Source organism: Emys orbicularis, chromosome 4 (assembly GCF_028017835.1).
Source record: "Emys orbicularis isolate rEmyOrb1 chromosome 4, rEmyOrb1.hap1, whole genome shotgun sequence".
In the NCBI taxonomy this organism is placed as follows: domain Eukaryota; kingdom Metazoa; phylum Chordata; order Testudines; family Emydidae; genus Emys; species Emys orbicularis.
The window spans coordinates 153985618-154008324 of record NC_088686.1 but is presented as its reverse complement, the minus strand read 5'-3'; the positions used below and the strand labels follow the sequence as shown (position 1 = coordinate 154008324).

General features: G+C 42.6%; 1 protein-coding gene across 1 annotated transcript in view; it reads right to left on the bottom strand.

Moving 5' to 3' along the window:
* LOC135877942 (E3 ubiquitin-protein ligase rnf213-alpha-like) overlaps positions 1-22707 on the bottom strand; it is a 156507-nt gene that overhangs the window by 64910 nt on the left and 68890 nt on the right. The window contains exons 28-36 of the mRNA XM_065403464.1: positions 21484-21701; positions 17764-17901; positions 16622-16813; positions 9763-11233; positions 8725-8918; positions 7917-8072; positions 3133-6762; positions 901-1034; positions 687-782 (exon numbers count right to left, since the gene is read on the bottom strand). Coding sequence (XP_065259536.1) covers positions 687-782; positions 901-1034; positions 3133-6762; positions 7917-8072; positions 8725-8918; positions 9763-11233; positions 16622-16813; positions 17764-17901; positions 21484-21701 — 6229 coding nt within the window. The remainder of the gene's footprint in view (positions 1-686; positions 783-900; positions 1035-3132; positions 6763-7916; positions 8073-8724; positions 8919-9762; positions 11234-16621; positions 16814-17763; positions 17902-21483; positions 21702-22707) is intronic.

Below are 22707 nucleotides of genomic sequence, written 5' to 3'. Positions count from 1 at the left end.
CCATTCTCCACTGTAAGGTCTGAGAGTAAGGCTATGTCTGCGCTTAAATCGCTACTGCAGCTGCACCGCTGTAGCGCTCCAGTGTAGACACTCACTGCAGCAATGGGAGGGGGTCTCCTGACGCTATAGGTAATCCACCTCCCCGAGAGGCGGTAGCTAGTTTGACAGAAGCAGTCTTCCATCAACCTACTACTGTCTACACTAGGACTTAGGTTGGCTTAACTACATCCCTCAGGGGAGTGAGTTTTTCACACCCCTGAGACTTGTAGCTGGGTTGATCTAAGTTTTAGACCAGCCTTGAGTCTGCTTTTGACTTTTTGCCATGAGGTGATACCAGCACAATCAGCCGTCCCTGCTGTTTGCAACGGGTACTGACTGTTGCCAAGTCTGGTGATTTTTCTCCACGCCCCAGTTCCCAAAACGGCTGGATTATGGGAAAACCTGCTTTTGTTTAAGGTTGGGTGCCGAACTGGCCTCCGAGATTCTTTTGACAGCCTTATTTTTCCCATTCAGCCTCCCTCAGACACTGCAGTGGAGTGGAGGGCTGGAAATTCCATCAGCAGGAAGATCTACTAGCACAGAACCACCATGGTTATTTTATAACGCCCCGGTTCAGCAAATCGCTGAAGCACATGCTTAACTCCTCCACTGTACTGGGCCCTAAAATGATAAGAAAAGCTGCTTACTTTGCACAGGCAAGAAGCCTTTTGCTGCTCTGCGGCTCGTCAAAGTTGAACTGGACAAAAAGCAGTTTCTCTTCTGTTGATTCTCTGAAGAACTTACTGCACATGATAAAGTCTCTTTAGATACTTTTAAAAAATTCACACTTAAGACATTAAAAAAAAATCACATACAAGACTAAACAACAAGAAAAGAAGTAGGACCAAAAAAACTCGTTACCTAAGTTCCTGGCGGAATGCATGTTCTGTATCAAACTGACTTAGAAAAAGACAGCGGATTTTATTTTGGAGGTTCAGTCTCTTTCTTACCACTTCCAAATCTCTCTGGTTTAGAAGTCTTGCATGTGTAGAAACCTATGAAAAAGAAGTCAATTTAGGCAAGATTTTTGCACCTGATTTTGCTATTGTAAAGACATAGGAAAACTGCAATAAAAATAATTCCTTACAGGACTTTTGAACGGCTGCCCAATAGAACTGATGTGAAAATGTTTTTTTTCCCCCTCTCATAAAAAATGTTGATTTTTTTGTTGAAAAACCAGAGCCGTGAACCACCCCATTTCCTGCAGCACAGCACTCCTCAGCACTGCACCGGGGCATTGGAGTCAACACTGACAGAGGGGAGAGCCCCCCTACAGAGCCCCCACCCCACTCCCTGCAGCACAGCGCCCTCTAGCACCACAACTGGGGCACTGGAGTCAGCACTGACTGGGAGGGGAGACAGCCCTGTTCTGAAACATGTCCCCTCCACAGACATGCTGTATGGGTTTTGACAAGACCATAGCATGAGGTACCAACCCCAAACATTAGTGGATCATATGAGTTTCCTTGCAATGGCCACAATAATAATGACTCTCATTGACTTTCTGGGCTTTGGGTCAGTGAAAAAGGCTGGAGGATCTTAGGCCAGGTTGGGACAGCTGGGTAAGATGCAGACGGAGTTAGGCAAATAGGCACTTAGCAGAGACCCACCTACATATGAATTCAAAGTAGAGCAGGTGCAGAGAAGAGCTACTAGGATGCTGAGGGGAATGGAGAGCTGATCTTGCAAGATGGCACTGGAAGAGCAGTTTAGCCTAACAAAATGAAGGCTGAGAGGGGATCCTATTGCTCTCTATAAACACATCAGGGGGTAAAAACCATGGAGGGAGAAGGGCTATTGAAGCTAAAGGACAATATTGGCACAAAAATAAATGTGGATAAATTGGCCATGAATAAATTTAGAAGAAGGTTTCTAACCATCAGGCAAGGGAAGTTCTGGAAGTCTCCCACTAGGAGCAGTGGGGGCAAGAAACCAAACTGGTTTTAAGAGGCAACTTGATAAATTTATGAAGGGAATTATCTGAGGGAGTTGCCTATGTGAGCAAGGATGGAACTAGATGTTCCAGAAGGTCCCTTCCACACCGATGTTCTTATATATAGAACTAACCTCTTAGTTTCTCAAAACCACAAACTTTTTACTTGTAATGACAAAGTCAAAGAACCTAGAAAAACACTGCTCTGTATAAAGACTGAAGGATTGGGATTGTTGAATAAAAGAGGGCTGGATCCAAATCTTTAAAATACTCACTGTTCTAAAGAAGGGAGATAAGGAGCATCTGTTCTCCCTGTCTCATAACACAGTAACAAGGGGACAGGCAATGAAAATAAAAGGTGGGGAATTCAAAACTGATAAAAAGAAATCATTTTTCACACATGTAATTAGCCTGTGGAACTCACTGCCACAAGAATTTGTTGAAACCAAGAACTTCAGTTCATAGATTCCAAGGCCAGAAGTGACCATTGTGATCATTTAGTCTGGCCTCCTGTCTAACAGAGGCCATAGGATTTCCCAAAAATAATTCCTGCTTGAAGCAGAATAGAACTTTTTAAAAAATCCAACTTTGATGTTAAGACTGCCACTAATAGAGTCCAAACACAGCCCTTGGTAAGTTATTCCAATAGTTAATTATCCTCACTGTTAAAAATGTATGCTTCATTTCCAATCTGAATTTTGTCTAGCTTCAACTTCCAGCCATGGGATCATGTTATACCAAGCAGACTGAAGAGCCCATTATCAAATATTTGTTCCCACTTATAGACTGTCAGCAAGTCAGCTTTAGACCTTCTCTTTGTTAAGCTAAATAGATTGAGCTCCTTAAATCTCTCGCTATAAGGCTTGTGTTCTAATCCTTTAATCATTCTTATGACTCTTCTCTGAACCCTCTCCAATTTATCAACATCCTTCCCACGTGTTTGTACAGTGCCTAGCATAATGGGGCTCCGATTGTGACTGGGGTGTATCGGTGCTACCTCAATATGAATGATAAATAATAATACGAGTAGTCGTCGTCTAATACTGTATTTTCAGGAGTACTGTGCACCTGCACCTATCACGGGAATCAACTGGAGTTCTGGTTGCCCCCACCTCTGAGCGTCAGGCCCATTATAACAACACTGAAATAAAACGTCTCACCTCCAGGCACAGTCCATTGGTGCCATCTGCATTTGACTCTTGATTCACTGCCCCCCACAGAATGTCAGTCAGGCCATTGTGCTTCTGCTTTCCAAAGTACAGGTCCTGAACCTGCTCCGCATCCTCCAGCGGAGAATATTTGAGGCGCAGGATGGAATCAGGGGTTGCACACTCGATGAGTTTGCTTTTAGAAGCTGCGAGGACTGACTCTTCATCGGGCAGAGAGATCCCCTGAAAACCACTCGGAGAGCACTGCAGAACAACAGTGGCAGAAGTGTCGTCGCTGAAACCAATGAAAACATCACGTTCCTGGGGTGCCAGGTCTGCCGGCCTCGTGCAGCAGAAGTCCGTGTTCTTGATAGTGACAAACAACTTGGCCCATTCATTCAGCTGTGTCGTCAGCCCCTTCTGCTGCCAGTGCAGAATGGTGTTCATCTCCAAGCAGTGCTTCTCCAGCCTGTTCAACAGCGGGGTGGGGAACTGCGTGTAAACCACGTTCTTCTCCTCAATCACAATCAACCTAAACTCCTCCTTCACGCGGCATTTAACCCTGTGAGTGCCAAGGCCAAGGTCGACATAATAGTTTCCTCCTAACCTGACGAAGCACTGGTTCAGCGCATCGTAAAGGCTTTCGTACAGGTTGTGAATGTTTAAGAGAATGACAGGCCTGCCTGTCTCCATGCAGATTTTCACTCTGTTAACAGAGCGGCACACTTGTGAATATTCTTGGTCCCGTGGGAAACCCGAGCCAAATATAATATCACAGTTCTCTATGTCCATGAGTTTGGTCATCTGTATGATCTGGAAAGCCGCATGGTTTGTTGTTAACAGCAACAAGTATCTAGATACAAACCCCATCTGTTTCTTGTCTAAATTTTCCTGTAACAAATGAACTGTATGGATGGTTTCTAAGTTGGAAGGCAGAGAGATGGGTGAGTTCTTTCTGAACAGATCTAATATATTCAGATCTTTTGAACCTCCAAAGTTTCTCAGAATTGCTTTTGCAATGTACTGTTCTTCTTGAGAGATGCTTTTTATTTTCTTGGCGTAGGACAGTATCATTTTGATGAGGCTGTAGAAGTCACGGAGCCCAAAAAATTCCATGGACTGTTTCTTTAACACATCACAATAGAAGTCAGCCAGGGAGGGGAACAAATGTTCAATCTTGGTAACATGCATCTCATCAGCACAGATCCCCTTGGCGGTCTTCACCAGCTCGTCTTTGTTGAGGTCGGTCCGGAACACAAGGAGGCCCCGGTTCATTTTAGCAGGGTCCAGGGCCCAGTTCGAAATGCCAACAAAGCCAACTTTTTTGTACGGTTCTGGGGCTTCATCATCAACACAACCATCTTCAAGAAGAGGGTGCAGTGTCTTCAGGGGCATCTCAGGTGAGTCTTCTGCAAGGCCTATCTCATCCAGGATAACCACAGAGGCAAACTCCTCCAGTTTCTGGCCCCTTTGGAACTGTGCACATTGTTTGAAAGTGGAGATGATTCCTTCGGGCTTGGAATGAGGGCTGCACTGGAATGACACCAGTTGGATCTGCTTGCACTGTTTGAACAATTCTGTTTTAGATAATCTGCCCTGCATTGCATCAGCGGCTATGGTCTTAGACAAGGATTTGGAGCTACCTGGCTTCCCGACAAGGAAGAGTGGCACTCTCAGGTCCATGCATATGACCATCATGAAGATGTTTTCCCTTAGGGCATCGTTCCGTGCTGTTGTCTTGGGAACAGAGAGGTTATCCAGGAACACTTCTTGGCAAAGTACAATCTCTAGCTGAAGCAGGGATTCAGGCACAGAGAAGCATTTCGCTATCTCTTTCAGATAATCTTGGCGACTCTCGAGAGATACATAATAGCAAACCCCAACTGCAAGAACCAGAGATCTTTGTGCTGCATTTAATGCATATATCTGATCTTTCTCACACCCCTTTGCAATGGCATGAATGGATGGGTCATAGTCCATTGACTGATGAGCCTCACTCTTTTTTTTGTCGATAAGAGGAAAAAGCAGGTCTCTTAAGTTATAAAACCACAGCAGCACCCCCATGCAGCGCTCTATGTCCCGGAGACTGGCGATTCTGCATTCCTCTTTCTTTTCTCTTAAAAACTTCTGGGAGGTGGAAATGACAGAGGTAAAAACATCCATGTTCTCTTCGGGAAGCTTGTCTTTCACAATGGATTTAACAATCTGTCTGATGTACAGACTCTGAGTCTTTTCATTTAGTTCCCCAAAGTCCCAGACAAGAGGCAACATGCTCGGTGGAAGAGGCTGCACCCGATACACCAGCTGCCTCAAAGGGATGAAGCCCAGCTTTTCTAGGGTGTCTTCACTCCGAACTCTGTACCCCAAGCCGGCTTTCTCTAGCTTCTCAATGGTTTCCTTGGTGTGTCTTTTGTAAGGGTTGCAAGCAGCCACCACTTTTAAACGAGTGGTGGAGATTGGCTCTCCATTCACACTTTGGTCACACAGGACCTCTTTAATTGCAAACACGGCTTCAGTGGTGTTGGCTTCATCAAAGAACAGCACCGTGTCCATGTTGTGCGTCTCTTCATTGACGCGCGCCAACTCGATGGCTTCCTTGACTTTCTGGTGGATGATTTTGGAGCTGGTGCCTCCATGAACACGCACCAGCATCATATTCTGAACATCCCTTCCTGCTCTCTGCAAGCTGCACATGAACTGCACCAACTTGGTCTTCCCACAGCCTGTTTCGCCCATGACGATCACGGGAATCCCACACTGGAACCTCAGGTGAATGGCCAGCATTTTCATGGTATTGTCCAGGGTCAGTTGGTAGGATTCATCTGGGTCTTGGGAGCTTCTCACACCGAATACGCTGCAGAGAGTTTCTAGCTGCTCTTGTCTGGACAGATCTTCAAACTTTTTATTGAAAGGGACTTTCTGAAACTCAAGAGTGCGATATAAATGTCGGTCAATAACCTTCTTCTCTAGAACAGCCGGTGAATGTGCATCAACAGCATCAAAATTCTGATTGATATGGAAACCCAAGAACTCCATAGAGTGGTTGTCAGCATGGAAAATTATGTAGGGGTGAGACTCTTGCTCCCACTTGCGTCTTAACTGGTACCCTCTCAATACACTGTCCTCGTCCATTTTCTCCTCTTCACTGGGTGAGCTTTCATCTGCCATGGCTAGGGAAGGCAAGGCAAAGTCCTTGGACATGGTGATCATAAATTTTATCACAAACGCCTTGAACCCCTGAAATCCCTCTTTCACTAATTCGCTGCTGCAGAACACTGAGTTTTCACACTTCATCAGCTGGAGGTTTAGGAAGCGCGTGAAGTTGCTGAGCTCAGTCCAGGAAGGGTTCTTTCTCCCACAGGACTCCAACAAGAGCCTCAGACACTCTTCCTGGGTCCCTTCACCCCACCCAGGGGTGAAACAGAAGCTGTCAAGATTGGCCTTTCGCTGGTATCTGCTGATGTACTGGTATGACCTTTGGAAGGCATCACCCCTGAATGTGTCACTGTCCAGTAGCTGTTGTTCCACTTCAGCAGCAGCTCCAGAACTGTTGTTTTTAAGCATCTCTAGTACTTCTATTGGTGACATGCATTTCACAGCTGGAAGGAGACCTAGAAATCCTTTCTCCATTTCACTGGTCATCTAAAAGCCAAATGACAAGGAGTTAAAGCTTTATAAACACTGAAGTTACCCAAACAAACTGAAGAAATCATCTACACATTGACACTAATATTATTCATGAGGACATGGCTTAATGAGCAGAGCGCAAAGAATTTGGATAAGGTAGCACCATGTTACACAGTGCAAATCATTCACTGATACAGCCAAATTTAGATTTATGAAGTAACTTACCCAATCCTCAAATATAAACGATACCATCTCATCTTCCTAGATGATAGTGTTTAATTCACGGGACTTTAAAGATGAGAAGTAGCCAATTTTAGGTAAACTATAAGCCCTGCTATGAAAAAAGCCTTACTCTAATATAGTCCAGTGGTCTTGCCTCTTGCACACTTCTGTGTGTAGTTGATGCTCTAAACAAGCTAAGTACCAATCTTGGGGTCTGATTTTCCATTGGTTGGCACCTTGTGCTGTCATTTGTACAACAGTATTAGATCAGAATGGTAGCATCGTATAGGTATAAACAGCTTCACAAGAGTCAAGGCAGGCTGCTTAACTGTAACCTATACATATACAATGTGGACAGCCTAATGCTCCTCTGGATACTGACTAGAGTTGGCCACATTTTTTGACTGAAAAAGTTTCCTGACAGAAAATGTGGTTTCACTGAAATTTTCTGGAGGAAAGGGTCGATTTTGATTACAGTTTGATTACATTTTTCAATTTTCCATTAAAAAAACAACATTTTTTGTTTTGAATCACATGTCAAAAAAATGGTTTTGATTTGGTAATGTCAAAATTTGAAAAAAAATCCTTTTGACATGTCTGAACATTTTCTTTCAGTCAAAAATGTTGCCATTTTTCATTTTGATATTTCTGAATCAAAACTTTTCAGAACTTTCCAAAGTTCGGATAAAAAGTTGAAAGAGCAGATTTTTCCACAGGATGGAAATTCCATTTTCCAAACAGCTCTAGTACGGACAATATGTGTCTCCTCCAACAGCCATGATTTTATACAGCTCACTCATTTTTCTCTATTTTTGGACGGTACAATACTGGCCAAAGATCTGTAGTTCCATCAAGGTTTTCTCACTTTGAATTTTAACATGCTGCTATCACATGCACGTTGCTAGGTTCCAGAGAAAACCTGACATTCACTATCACTTGGAGAATACCTCTTGTTTTCTTGTGCTGCTTATGCCTTTTCCTCTCACCAGGTATTCAATCAAATAAAGATGGGACTCTCTGCACTTCCAGACCATGCCATCAGGGCTTTGGATGTGTCTCAGAATGCACAGCTCAATCAGTAACTTGTAAAGACCCTTCGAGACCTGTCAAGAAAGATGCAGGGTTGGTCAGTTTTGCTTCATCAAAATGTCAACTGTTCATTGCTTCCCATTGTTACTAAACTTTCTGAGTTATTGAAGAATCAATAAATTAACAAGAGAGAAGAGATGCTCCATGAAAGTACACCCCAGGTAGAACCTCAGCTGGTGTAAAACAGGCATAGCGCCATTGACTTCAAGCAAGCTACATTTACACCAGCCAAGGATTTGACCCATTGTGTGGTCTCCCTGCTGATGTGACAGTAAATGCTGGGCTGTCGCTGTGACAGTGACAGAGACAATGGCAATACGAAGAGATTTGCGGGCATTGTGACAGAGTAGCAGGTGCTGGGACACCGCACAGTGATGCAGAGTTAAAATCTACTGTGAGCATCATCTTCTTCTGGCATCACAAGCGGGTGAGTAGAGTTTGGTTTGTGGTGGAACTTCTGGTAAGTCAACTACATTTTTGTGACACCCCTGTTCACAGTTTAACCCTTTGTTACAGAAATTGGATGGTACTAACTGCTTTCCATAACTACCAGTGGAAGCGGTTTATTTATCTGACACTGAAAGGCACATTCACACTTTGAATGAGAGAATCCATCTTCGCTGTATATCATGGCATGGAGATTGCGCTCGGTAAAGAGACACTTACCACAGGGGATATGTCAATGTGGAAGATCCTGGGCCCAGCCTCAGTTGGTTTCTGTTCCAGTGAGCGAAGCTCCTCCAGGAGAAATCCAAAATCTATTTCCGACTCTGTCAGCCTAATGGTTTTGTGGCTCAACCCTGCATTCTCTGGTCGGGTTTTGGCTTTTCTGGTGGTATTTGCTACAAACAAAGACTTCCCTAAAATGAGAGAGAAGGTCAAGATTCAATTTCTACAGTGCTCTGCCTTCTCATACTCTGTCTTTATGTTTCCATTTCTTCACCTGAAGCAGAGAAGGCCAGATCCCCAGCTGGTGTAAATCAGCCATAGCTCCATTGGCGTCAATGGGCCAGATCCCCAGCTAGTATAAATGGACATAAGTCAGCTGGAGTCAATGGTGCAGATCCCCAGCTGGTGTGAACGGGTGTGGCGCCATTGGAGTGAGTGAAGCTACTCTCACGTACACAGGCTGAAGATCTGGCCTTTTTGTATAATTCTTCTTCAGCTGGGGAGCTAAAAGAAGTTTCTACACTGGAGAAATCTCACCTTTGCTCCACAGGGCAGGCATTGTACAACTTGCTGTAACATGTAAAATGAGCTTTCTAAATGGTAAAGGCCCAGTGACTGTGATACCAGTTCAGGTTCTGAATCCCCACCCTTTTAATCCAGATCATAAACTGAGCTAAAACTAAGGGCAGATTTTCTGCTCCACTCTGATGTAGATTCTCTTCAGCCGGCTCCTTAGCCACCCCCTGGAGCCCCAGAGCCGAGTCTGGACCCAACAGCCTATTTGATTAACAGTGTCAAAAGATACGCAGGAGCCTGACAGGGAAAGTGTATCCATAGCTACACCTCTAGCTAGACCATGGGTCTACCTGTTCCCTATGTTCTCTGGGGCACCATGAGAGGAGCTGGGACAGAGAAGACTGATTCTGCTCCATCTCCCAGTGCATAAGGGTTAAGCAGAATCTAGCCCTTAATCTGTATTCAATTCATACTCATCAGGACAATGATAATCCAGATTAAATCTCTACTAAAACCTACCCATGCCAGCTCGCTCTGAAAATACAAACTTCACGTTCTGTTGAAAGGGCTCTTCAAAGACCTGAGCAACAGGTGCCACCCCACTGGGCACTCTCAGGTGTGTCTTCAGATATTTCTGAATTTCTACTCCCGAATCACAGGAAAAGGAGACTTTGTATGTGTCGAAGGCCGTCATAACATAAGAATTGTGAGCTTTGGCATCACAGAAGATAAGAAACCTGTAATCGGCATTGCAGCAAGATTGTGCAAAGTGGAAGAAGAGGGACTCTAGGTTCTTGGAGACTTTGTAAACTAATTTTTCTGCACCAAGCAAGCAATAGATCTTTTTGTGTCTGGGGTCTGGAGAAAGAGCTCTCCTCACAATCAGCTCAATGTCTTCTTCCTCTGTCTCAGGGGTACAGACCAGCACCTCATCATACGTTGGAAGAGGTGCCCCCTTGGAGTGCGTATAGACTGACAGCAAGGAGAGTAACATCTGCTCTTCTTTACATGTGACAAGGCAAGGCTTTCCTGCTTCCAAACCCACTGGTAAATTCCTCTCAATGACAGCGGTTTCAGGAGATGTCAGGTATTTCAGCATTTCACCGAAAACATCCAGGCTGATGTATTTGTCTGACACCAAGCCAGTGAGCTTGCTACAGTAAGCGTTCCAGAGTAAATGCACCTTGGCATGGATAGACGGCAAACTCTCAAAGGAAGTGGCCACTTCATCTTTTGCAAGGCTTTGGAAGGTGGATGGATCCACATCTCTGTTCCTGTTTTTAAACTTCATGGACTTCTGCAGAAAGGCTTCTCTCTGCTCGTCGTATAATTTGCTCAGCTCTTCAATCTTTTCCTCTTCATCAGCGTAGTCTAAGGCGAATTCCATGAGCATTTGCTCAGTGATGGCTGAGTTTGGCAGATAACTCTGGAGAGCTGCCTTACCCACTGATTCGTCATACCCAGACTCAACCAGACCTTGGATGAGCTGAGGAAATTTAACAATGTAGTCATTCCAGGACACGGACTGATCATCCTTCTCTGATATATCAACGGATTCTGCAGGAGTTTCAAGTGCTCTCTTTAATGCTTCTCTGATATCCTCGTCTTTAACATCATGCTTGAAAACAGAAAGCATATTGAGAGCCTGTGGGTCTGTTTGTCCTCCATGCAGTTTGGCTAACTTGCTACACAAATAGAAGAGTTGGCGTGCACTGAACATATTTAGATGGCAATAATTGTTCCTTTGAGTCTCCAGATATTTCTTCCACTCTACAAGGCAATGCTCCATGATTTTGCAAATGCCATCTAATTCTTCCAGGATGGGTTTGTTGCTCTGAACAAGGATTCCGGCTATTCCAAACTCTGCGTAGATTGTTACTTTGCGTTTGGGGTCACAGTAAACTTCAGCTTTCCAGTCTATGAAAAGGATGTTGCCAACGCTGAGAAGTTGCAAGTAGAGCTTCCCAACCATTTCAATTTTTTCCAGGATCTGTAATGTGTCAAATACACAATGGGAAAGTAGAATTTATAGAATACAGCTTGTTTTCAAGATCATTAAGGCACTATGAATGTTATACTTTCTTTTACAACTTAACCTGGATAATCTGAATCATTTGATTAAGTGGGGATTCGTCTTGGGACACCCAGTCTCTCTCTTTTTACATCAGGTAACCAGAACACTAACATGAAAAGGACCTGCTTTCTGTGGCATATTTGGATTTTTCATCAAAAAACTAAACATCTGGAAATCACATTTCTATTTGGATATCCTGCTATCGTGCCTGATGGGAGTTGTAGTTCAGTTGTTGTCTCATGTCTCCATTCTCCTCTTTGGGCTGGGATCCACACCAGGTCGCCATCTTCCATGGTGCAACCATTTCTCCTTGCCATGAGTGGAGACCATGGTGCATCATAGGAGATGTAGTCCAACAAGGGAGTCCAGCCTATAGAGGAGACTGGGAACATGAGGCACCCAAACTACAACTTCCGTGAGACAGTACATTGGCATTTTGAGAGGAAGGATAGTCCAGTGGTTTGGGCACTAGCCTAAGACTTAAAAAACCCAGGTTCAATTCCCTGGTGTACCTCAAACTTTCAGCGTGACCTTGGCAAGTCAATCAGCCTCTCAGTTCCCCCTCTGAATAATTGGGATAACTGCACTGCCTCACAGGAGAGTTGAGAGGATAAATACATTAAAAACTGTGAATTCTTTAATTTTTTAAAGAAAACTTTAATATAAAGCACTGATTTAATAATATAAACCACTGATTAAAAGTGCTATATATTATTTCAGAATCAAAATATTTGGGTTTTTCAGCAGAAAATTTTTGATTTTTCACCAAAAAGTCAAACTTTTCTCTGGCAATTTTCAATAAAAACAATCCCCTCCCATTTTTGTTGAAATTTTCCATAGGGAAAAAATTGTTTTCCCACCAGCTCCACTCAAGAATCTCTGCTGATCTCAACACAGTGCTACTACACTTCTAAGGTAGCCAAGACCCAACCTTTTAGGGCCTGATTTTGGTAGGTGCTGAGCATGGACTACACAACTGAGTTAGTGACAACTAGAGGTGGGAAAAGAAACATTTTGCCTGAAGCTTTTTTCACCAAAAAAAGCATTTTCGGGTCACCTAAAACCTTCCATGAATTCATGTCAAATTCGTCAAATTGTTTTGGTCAATCCCCCCACAAAAAAACCCTAAAAGTGAATTCCAAAAAATGTGAAACGTTTTGTTTAGATATTTTCTAAATGAAACTTTTCGATTTTTTCAATTCAAAACAACTTTCTGTTTTGAAATTCAACTTTATTTTAAAAACTCAGAAAACATGTGAAAGCTCAAAAATAAAATGAAATGTTTTATTTTGGGTGAATCATAATATTTTGTTCGACCCAAAATGAATTTTTCTTCAACTTTTTGGTGGGCTGAAAATTAAAAATAAATCATTTTAGGTTGACTTGAAAGATGTCTCTTTTTAATATTATTTTTTGGAACAGCCAGTGGACAACAAAATCAGTCATTCACGTAGCTCTTGTGAGCCCTTCTGACAATCAGAGCCTCAGTGCTCTGTTGATCAAACCCAACATAGCTCCCATTGACGTCAATGGAACTGAATCAAAACTTCTCTCCCTTTCTTAAGGTGCTTAAATGCCGTCATTTTTCATTCATTGCCACAATGTATAACTGAGGTCAAGAGTGCGCAGGATTAAAAGAAGAAAAGTTGGGATGGTTGGTGTAACAGAAGGAGGCAGGTTGGTACCAAGTTATGCCTTGCTTTTTGCTTGCCTGTATCAAACTATGCCGTGCATGAGGCAATGCCAAGACATGGGCCCTACCTAGGAGGGGGTATTGGGGAACTGTCAGGGAACATGCCACCCTGGCCCATCTTCAGTGAACAGGTGAGCCCTGCATGGGTGAAGGATGGAGCTTGGCAATACGAATACATGGTTGAGGGAAGAATGTCTCAGGCTGGGATTTTATTTAAAAACAGGCGGTTTCTCTGCCCCTTCCTACAGACTGACGTGGTGGAGAGGGATTGACATGGTGGAAGGGCTTGAGTACTCATGACCCTGAGAGCTGAGCCAGCGGTAGCTTTGCCACCAACAGAGTCTGCCACACTGGATAGGATAGGTGCCAGACCATGGAGCAATCCATTGGCTGTCCATGTTGGGGGTTGGAATAAGGCTAACAACCGCATCCCATATAAAGTACATCTGTTAAGGATTTCTCAAATAAACCTGGAAAAAACACAAATCATGATAACGAGGGGTCCTGTGGCACCTTAAAGACTAACAGATTTATTTGGGCATAAGCTTTCATGGGCTGGTGGATGTGGCCCACTCCTAACAGTTGATGAGAAAGTGTGAATACGAAAAGAGGGAAAATCACTTTACTCTAGTTCACAACAAAAAGTCATTTTCCCTTTTTTCGTATTCACACCTTCTCAACAACTGTTAGGAGTGGGCCAAATCCACCTTGACTGAATTGACCTCGTTAGCACTGGTCCTCCGCATAGTAATCTCACACACCCATCTTTGCATGCATATATATACACCTGCCAAACTGAAGTTTCCACTTCATGCATCTGATGAAGTGGGTTCCAGCCCATGAAAGCTCATGCCCAAATAAATGTGTTAGCCTTAAGGTACCACAGGACTCCTTGTTGCTTTTGCTGAAACAGACTAACAAGGCTACCCCTTTGAAACAACTGATGATGATATGGATAAATGACCTCAGTGAGGGAAGAAGGACTGGATACTAGGAACATGGAATGTTTTGAGCTTATATAGGCCAGGAGAGCTCTCCAAAATATGGCAAATACACATGACAGCCCTGCAAGAAATCAGATGGCTGGGAAATAGATCAGTGGGCTGGGCATGTAGTTAGGATGACAGGAGACAGACCAGCTAAACATCTCTTGGAAGGACGTCCATATGGTGTCTGACCAAGGAGAAGACGGAGGGATAATACTGAACTAGACCTAAGAACTCTTAATGAGAATCACCCTCAATGGGAAAAACATGCCCCTGACAGAAAGAGGTGGGGCAAATTGTGAGAGCAGACATGGACCTCCATGGTCTTTACAGTCAGGCAGTACTAAGAGAGTTTCCCTGGGCAAAAGGCTGAACATCGCCAAGTGTAAGCAGCATGAACTGCAGAGGGGAGAAGTCAGGAGAGACCATGCTAGTCTGTCATGCTGACAAGCCTCCGGCTCGCAAAAGCCTACACTACAAGGGGGTGGAGGCATTTCAGAACTTTAGTTGTTTCCACAGATCTGTAATTCTCACACTGCTCTTTAAGGTGAAAGGATCTGTTAAGAATTTCCTTTTGCCTAGAATCATAGAACCATAGGCTAAAAGGGATCACAGGGATCATCTACTCTAACCCCCTGTCAAGATGCAGGGTTTGTTGTGTCTAAGCCACCCAAGACAGCTGGCTCCAGCCTCCTTTTGAAAACCTCTAGTGAAGGCACTTCCACAACCTCCCTAGGCACATCTGTTCCATTGTCCTACTGCTCTTACAGCTAGGAAGTTTTTCCTGAGATTTAATCTAAATCCGCTATGCTGTAGCTTGAACCCTTCGCCTCTTGTTCTGTCCTCTGTGGCAAAAGAAAACAACTTTCTCCATCTTTTTTTATTTCAGCCTTCTAAGTATTTGAAGAGTGTTATCATAACCTCCCTTAATCTCCTCTTTTCCAAACTAAACATACCCAGTTCCTTCAGCCTTTGCTCGTGTGACTTGCATTCCATCCCTGTGATCATCTTTGTCACTCACCTCCGGATCCTTTCCAATTTCTCCACGACCTTTCTATACATTGGAGACCAAAACTGGACACAGAACTCCAGCTGAGGCCTAACCAGTGCCAAATAGAGCAGTACTATCACCTCCTGTGACTTGCACGCTACACCTCTGTTAATGCAACCCAAAATTGCATTTGCTTTTTTTGCAATAGCTTCATATTGCTGACTCATGTTGAGGTTGTGATCCACCACAAGTCCCAGATTCTTAGTAGTGCTGCTGCCGAGCCAGTTATCCCCCATTCTGTATTTGTGCATTTGCTTTTTCTATCCTAAGTGTAGCTCCTTACGTTTGTCTTTGTTGAATTTCATTTGGTTGTCTATAGCCCAGTTCTCCAATTTATCAAGATCCCTCTGAATCTATCCTCCAAAGTGTTGGCAATCCCCTCAGCTTTGTGTCATCTGCAAATTTGATCAGCATGCTCTCTATTCCTACATGCAGATAATTAATAAAGACGTTTGGTTTGGTAAATGCACTGATCGTCTCGATGGCATATTCCTGAGGTGCAAGGCTGGGATCTGGGGGGATTCAGCTGGTGCCTTCCTCTGTGTGATTCATGAGTGGCTCTGGGAGCGTTCATGCAATCTAGCTGGGTGTGGGGCTCCAGATGGAGGGGTTTGCTGCTGGTCACTAGCAAAGCATTGTGTGAGAGAGCCCAGGCTGGAGAATTAAGGGGACTCAGTTGTCCCACAGTCCCAGGCTGCACCCTGGGGATCTCGTCACATTGGGCTCCGCAGTTCAGCTGCCCTGGACCTAGAAATAAGTGCTGAGAACTTTCAAGAAATCAGGTAAGAAATTTTTTTACAAAAAAAATTTTCACTACAAAATGCCAATTTGTCAAAATCAAAAAACTGTTCACAAAACAGAGATGGTTGTGACAAATTTCCCAACTCAAAAAATGTAGAGAAAAAAAGTTCAAAATTATTGAAACATCCCATTTTTATATTTTTGAAACAAAAAGTTCCAATTTTTTACTTCAAAAAGATTTTTTGTTTTGAAATTTAACTTAATTTACACTAAAAAAAATGAAAATGAAAAAGATAAAAATCAGAACAAATTGTTTTGACAGTATTGCAAGAATACATTTTAATTGACCTGAACTTAAAAAATGCTTTGGATTTTCAGTTAGTGAAAAATTTTGACATTTGGACTTTTTGTCCCAATTCCTGTAGGGAAAATTCTCTAAGGATGGGAAAATTACTTCCCACTCAGCCCTCCCCCCAAGTTCCCCCAGCTTCCTGCTTGCAACCTCAGAGCTGCACCTGGTCTATGGCAAATCTGAGTTTGTGTTTCAAAAATTTAATTTAATCTGATATTTCCTTTTTTGTTATTGTTTTTTATTCTATTTGGAATGAAAACAAATGTCAAAATATCAGAATTTCCCGTGGAATGGAAATTCCAGTTCCTACCTTGGCCTCCTAACACTGAACTAAAAGCATGAGACAGTCTCCTCCAAAACATCAGTTCTGGAACAGGAAGGCATGTTGCTGGAGAAATGGAGCTTCCCGTCAAAAGGGAGCACAATTATAAAGGAGTACAAAAAGTCATATTTCCTGGTTAATGCAGAGATCGGGATTTACCTCCAGGAACCTGTTCACCTCTTCTCTGCCCTGCTCAGCCTTTGTGGCTATCAGCATGAGCTTGTTCTGCAGCTCCGTGAGCTGAGCCAGGCTGTACGTTCTAGAGTCCGTCTTGTCTGTCTGGTCTCCTTGAGCAGCCTTTTCCGCGACATCCCCTGGCAGCAGCAGTGAAATGCAATTATCCAGAGAAGGCTGGAGGGAAAACAGAGTTAAAAAGATAAATGCTGCTGTGTCTTTATTCTGTGGAACCAACATGTGCACCCATCGAGGCCAATACAAAGCATTTCAGAATCTGTTATTCTGCAAGGGTTTTAATCTTAGAAATCTACTCATTTCATTTTACCGGCGCAAGACAGGAAAGGGGGAAGAATCATTCTAGATCTTTGAAGGTGTTATGTACAGTGGACCAAGGATATGCAGAAGCAAAATGAATTATTTGGGGTGCTATGATTTTTTTGGGACCAACTTGAAACATCTTAAAGGAGCCTGATTTTCAGACATATCCGAGCACCCATTGTGTTAAGGTGCTTCCAACTGGATATTCAAAATCATTGGTCGCTTCTGAAAATCATGGCCAGATTCCAACTCTTGGGTCTGGAGCTTCTAGTATGAACCAGGCCTGAATGGGGAAAAGGGATGATCTTAAGTCCGTAGACTCAGTGACTAGTGATTTTGGGGGCCCAGAGTGGCTCCTTTTAAAAGAGGCTGATTTTCAGACAGTGCTGAGCTCCTGTTATGTTCACGGCACACACAGAGAAGTTAAATAAATATATAATACTCTTACTGGAAGTTTGCATCATGACACTACTTTATTTCTTAGAATTCATAACAATAACACGCAAAGATCCTGACAGAGAGAGAGAGAGAACAGGCTGCTCCGTAAGGCAGAGAGGCACAACTCACTCCACCTTGCTCCAGGTTGGCTCTTTCCAGACTGACTCTGATTACATGTTTCCCTAGAGCCTGCAAGCAGGATCAGGAAAAACTTAACTTTTAAAGTGACAGCCTCCCATTTTAACAGAGCTTTTAATATACCACAGCCCCCACCCTTGAAAAATAGGCCTCTTTCAGGCAGCTCAATTTGGGCAGCCAGGATCACTTTGAAAATACGGGCCTTGTATTAAATGCTGCTGAACTTTTACCTTGAATTTCTGAGGTGTGGAGATGATAAAAATCCCGTTGCCATTGATGGCCCTGGCCTGAGACATCGAGGAGCGCTCCACAGACCCATGACAATCATGGACCATTTGCAGCCACTCTCTGTTGTGACAGGAATCTTTCTATTAAAAAAAATTAATGTATTAGTTCTAGAAGAAGGAATAAAGCCACACACACCAGAACGCTCGCTGAGATACCTATAGTACCCAGTGACTGTAGTGTTCACTCCCCTCACAACCTCCCTGAGAGAAAGAGTTAGCATCATTTCCATTGGCAAAGATGGCAAAGGAAGTGGTGGCACATAGGAGTTCTGAAGGGCACAAATGATAGACAGAAACACATTTGGGGTGAGGGGCTAGAGGAATGCTGAGGTAACATTATATATAACTATTGCACTCCTCTTTTTCCCTCACCTCAGCTTAACTCCCTACCAAAGTTTTCTCTTTTCAGCACGTCATTTAAAAAAATAAAGGATGACACCACATTAAACCTACCACTCTCCTAGTGAGAATACAGTTAAATTGATGTAATTGTGCTTATACCAGCATAGTTATTCCTGTATTGGAAGGGGAATAAGTGTAGGGCACCAGTATAACTATGTGCATGCTAGGGGCTATGCGGAGTTAAATATTTTGGTTAAAAAAAAATCACTCCTATGACCGAAACAATTATAAAGAACAAAAATGGTGTGGAGAGCAAGAGTATCATTTTCAAGGGACCAAGAATTTACCTGTGTCCATACTCTACACCAGTGGTCTCCAAACTTTTTTGATCGCACACCCCTATCAGTAAAAAAAATTTCAGCATGCACCCCCCTGCCGGGCCAGCTCTACCATTTTTGCCAAAGCAAAAAAAAAAAAAAAAAAAAACTCTGACTCCCGCCCGAACTGCTGAAGAAAAAAAAAAAAGACGCCCCTCCTGCCACGCACCCCCAACGATCCTCTTGTGCACCCCCTGGGGGTGACCACTTGAAGACCATTTTGGAGACCACTACTCTACACACTATTGTAATAATCTTTCTACAAAGGATGCCTTGCGATGTATCATCTGAAAACTCATAATTTGCAGGTCAGTATTCTCCTAATAAAATATGTGTGGCAACACTGTATGTGAAGTTACAAGATTTCATTATATAATGTTACTAATACATGTTCCAAACCACAGCAGAAGTTGGCAAACAGGCCTGTCTCAAACAAAGGAATGGATGCTCTGTTTAATTTGCATTTCAGTGGTAAAGAGAGTCATCAAGCGGGAAGGGTAGACATAGAAACCTCAAACAGGTGAGGGAAAGCAGCAGGGAACATCCTTCTCCATAGACTCTTTGTCTCCTGAATCTCCGCTGGAAATGTTTCTCAAGAGGGGGACTGACACTATAAAAAGGAGGGACAAGCACCCCAAGACACCCCTTGCCCCCTGCCCATCGATTCACTGCACCAGAAAGGACAAAGGAAGCAGCCATTGAACTGGAAAAGGGGTTCTGACCTAAGAAGTTTGGTCAGTAATACTGCTGACAGCATGCGGTGAAAAAAGTTTGCTTTGAATTTAACACAATTTATTAAGTTAAGCACTAGTAGCGTTTTTATCTTTATTATTCTCATAACCATTTCTGACTTTTATGCTTTATTACTTGTACTCTTTAAAATCTCTCTCTTTGTAGTTAATAAACTTATTTTCTTGTTTGTTTCTAATCCAGTGTGTTTAAATTAAAGTGTCTGGGAAACTCCTTTGGGGGTGACAAGATACATGCATGTTATTTCTTTTAGGGCTGTCAAGCGATTAAAAAAATTAATCGTGATTAATCATGCTGTTAAACAATAATACCAATTATTTAAATATTTTGGATGTTTTCTACATTTTTAAATATACTGATTTCAGTTACAACACAGAATAGAAAGTGTACAGTGCTCACTTTATATTTATTTTTCATTACAAATATTTGCACCGTAAAAAACAAAAGAAATACTTTTTTTCAATTCACCTAATGCAAGTACTGAAGTGCAATCCTTTATCATGAAAGTTGAACTTACAAATGTAGAATTATGTACAAAAATATAACTGCATTCAAAAATTAAAAAATGTAAAACTTTAGAGCCTACAAGTCCACTCAGTCCTACTTCTTGTTCAGCCAATTGCTCAGACAAAGAAGTTTGTTTACATTTGCAGGAGATAATGCTGCCCCCTTGTTGTTTACAATGTCACCTGAAAGCCAGAACAGGCGTTCGCATGGCACTGTTTTAGCCAGCGTTGCAAGATATTTATATGCCAGATGCACTAATTGAATTTCAATGAGGCATTAGGCTCCTAAGTGCCTAAATCACTTTTAAAAATGTGACAGGCTCCTAAGTCAATGACACATTTCTGAAAATTTTACCCCAGCCCTTAATAATAGAATCAGGGAAATGTAGGGCTGGAAGGGACCTCGAGGGTTCATAAAGTCCACCCTCCTGTGCCGAGGCAGGACCATCCCTGACAAATGTTTGCTCAACCTGCTCCATCCTCCAAAGATGGCCTCCCTTGGAAGCCTATTCCAGAGCTTAAATATCCTTGTAGCTAGAAAGTTTTTCCTAATATCTAACCTAAATCTCCCTTGCTGCAGATTAAGCCCATTACTTCTTGTCCTACCTCCAGCAGACATTGAGGACAGCTGATTACAGTCCTCTTTATAACATATTTGAAGACCACCAGGTCCCCCCCTCAATCTTATTTTCTCAAGATTAAACATGCCCAGGTTTTTTTTAACCGTTCCTCACAGGTCAGGTTTTCTAACACTTTTGTCATTTTTGTTGCTGTCCTCTGGACTCTCTCCAATTTGTCCACATCTCTCCTAAAATGTAGCGCCCAGACCTGGACACAGTATCCAGCTGAGGCCTTACCAGCGCCGAGTACAGCAAGACAATTACCTCCCATGTCTTACATACAACACTCCTGGAAATACACCCCTGAATGATATTCGCCTTTTTTCCAACTGCATCACACTGTTGACTCACACTCAGTTTGTGATTCACTATAACCCCCAGATCCTTTTCAGCAGTACTCCACCTTGTTATAAAGAGGGATAGCTCAGTGGTTTGAGCATTGGCCTGCTAAACCCAGGGTTGTGAGTTCAATCCTTGAGGGGGGCCACTTAGGAATCTGGGGCAAAATCAGTACTTGGTCCTGCTGGTGAAGGCAGGGGGCTGGACTCAATGACCTTTCAAGGTCCCTTCCAGTTCTAGGAGATAGGATATCTCCATTAATTTAAAAAAAAAAAAATTTGCCAGCTATTTCCCACTTTATAGTTGCACATTTGATATCTCCTTCCTAAGTGTTGTACTTTGCACTTATCTTCACTGAATTTCATCTTGTTGATTTCAGACCAATTCTCCAATTTGTCAAGGTTATTTTGAATTCTAATCATGCCCTCCAATGTGCTTGCAACCCTTCTCCGCTTGGTATCATCTGTAAATTTTATAAGCACACTCTCCACTCCATTATCCAAGTCATTAATGAAAATATTGACTAGTACTGAACCTGCAGGACCTCATTAGATACGACCTCCCAGTGTGACAGTGAACCATTGATAACTACTTTTTGAGTACGATCTTTCAACCAATTGTGCACCCACCCAACTTGTAATGATTTCAGCCAACGTTACTTGTTTTAAAATTCCACGTCACAATGTGTCTTTAAGATATTTATTTTGAGCAGAAAACAGCAAAACTTACTAGCTTCTTTGGAAGTTTATTGTCATTTTCTACAGCGTCTCTGATGGGACTTAGAGCTGAGGAAAAAGCTTCAAACCCTGATTCTGGAGTCAAGTCGAATAAGATGGGCACAGAGGCAGAGACAGCGTCTCGGAAGAACCTCACTTTGTCAATGTCCATGTCATTTTCTCCTGCAGAAATGGACGCCAGCTCCACAAATGTAGGAAGTTCCGTTTTGTCTGCAAGAAAAAAAAATCCAACAATGAGTGTGAAACAAGTAATCTAAGAATGCTCAAGAATCTACAAATAGTTTCAATCAAAAGCTGCAATGTCTTTGCCCTCCAATGCTGAAAAATCCTTGTTGTTGCTCCGTTTGGATATGCCAATTAAATCAAATGAATAAAATCTCAAATCTAGGAGTGGTCAGAAATTTTCCATCAAAACTTTTTTTAGAAATAAAAATGTGTTTTTGACTAAAAAAAATTTTTGTAGAAAGTCTCTGTTTTCCTCAGAATTTTTTTATTTTTGATTGGAAAACCAGAAACTTGGAATGATTTTTTTTTCCATTTTTTAGATTTTTGGCAGTTTTCAACCACAAGTTTTTGGTTGCCAAAAGTCAAGATTTTTTCCGGGTTTTGAAGCTGATTTTTTTTCCCCTGGAGGAAAAAACCCAACACTTTTCAAACATCTCTGCTCATTTCCACCAATAGTAAAAGTATCAGGGGGTAGCCGTGTTAGTCTATATCCACAAAAACAATGAGGAGTCCGGTGGCACTTGATGAGGAGATGTCAATACCAAGAGAGGGATTCTCTGCTTTTGTAGTGAGTCCCTATTTAACCCCAAATTAATGGTGTTAAGTTTGCAAATGAATTGCAGCTCTGCAGTTTCTCTCTGAAGTCTGTTTCTGAAGGTTTTTTTGTTGAAGGATGGCTACTTTTAAATCTGTTACTGAGTGTCCAGGGAGACTGAAGTGTTCCCCTACTGGTTTTTGTATGTTACCATTCCTGAGGTCTGATTTGTGTCCATTTATTCTTTTATGTAGAGACTGTTCGGTTTGGCCAATGTACATGGTACAGGGGCATTGCTGGCACTTGATGGCATATATCACATTATTGATATTGACACCTCCTCATCAACTATTGGGAGTGGGCCACATCCACCCGGACTGAATTGGCCTTGTCAACACTGGTTCTCCACTTGTAAGGTAACTCCCTTCTTTTCCTAAGTCGTGCAGAACGCAATGC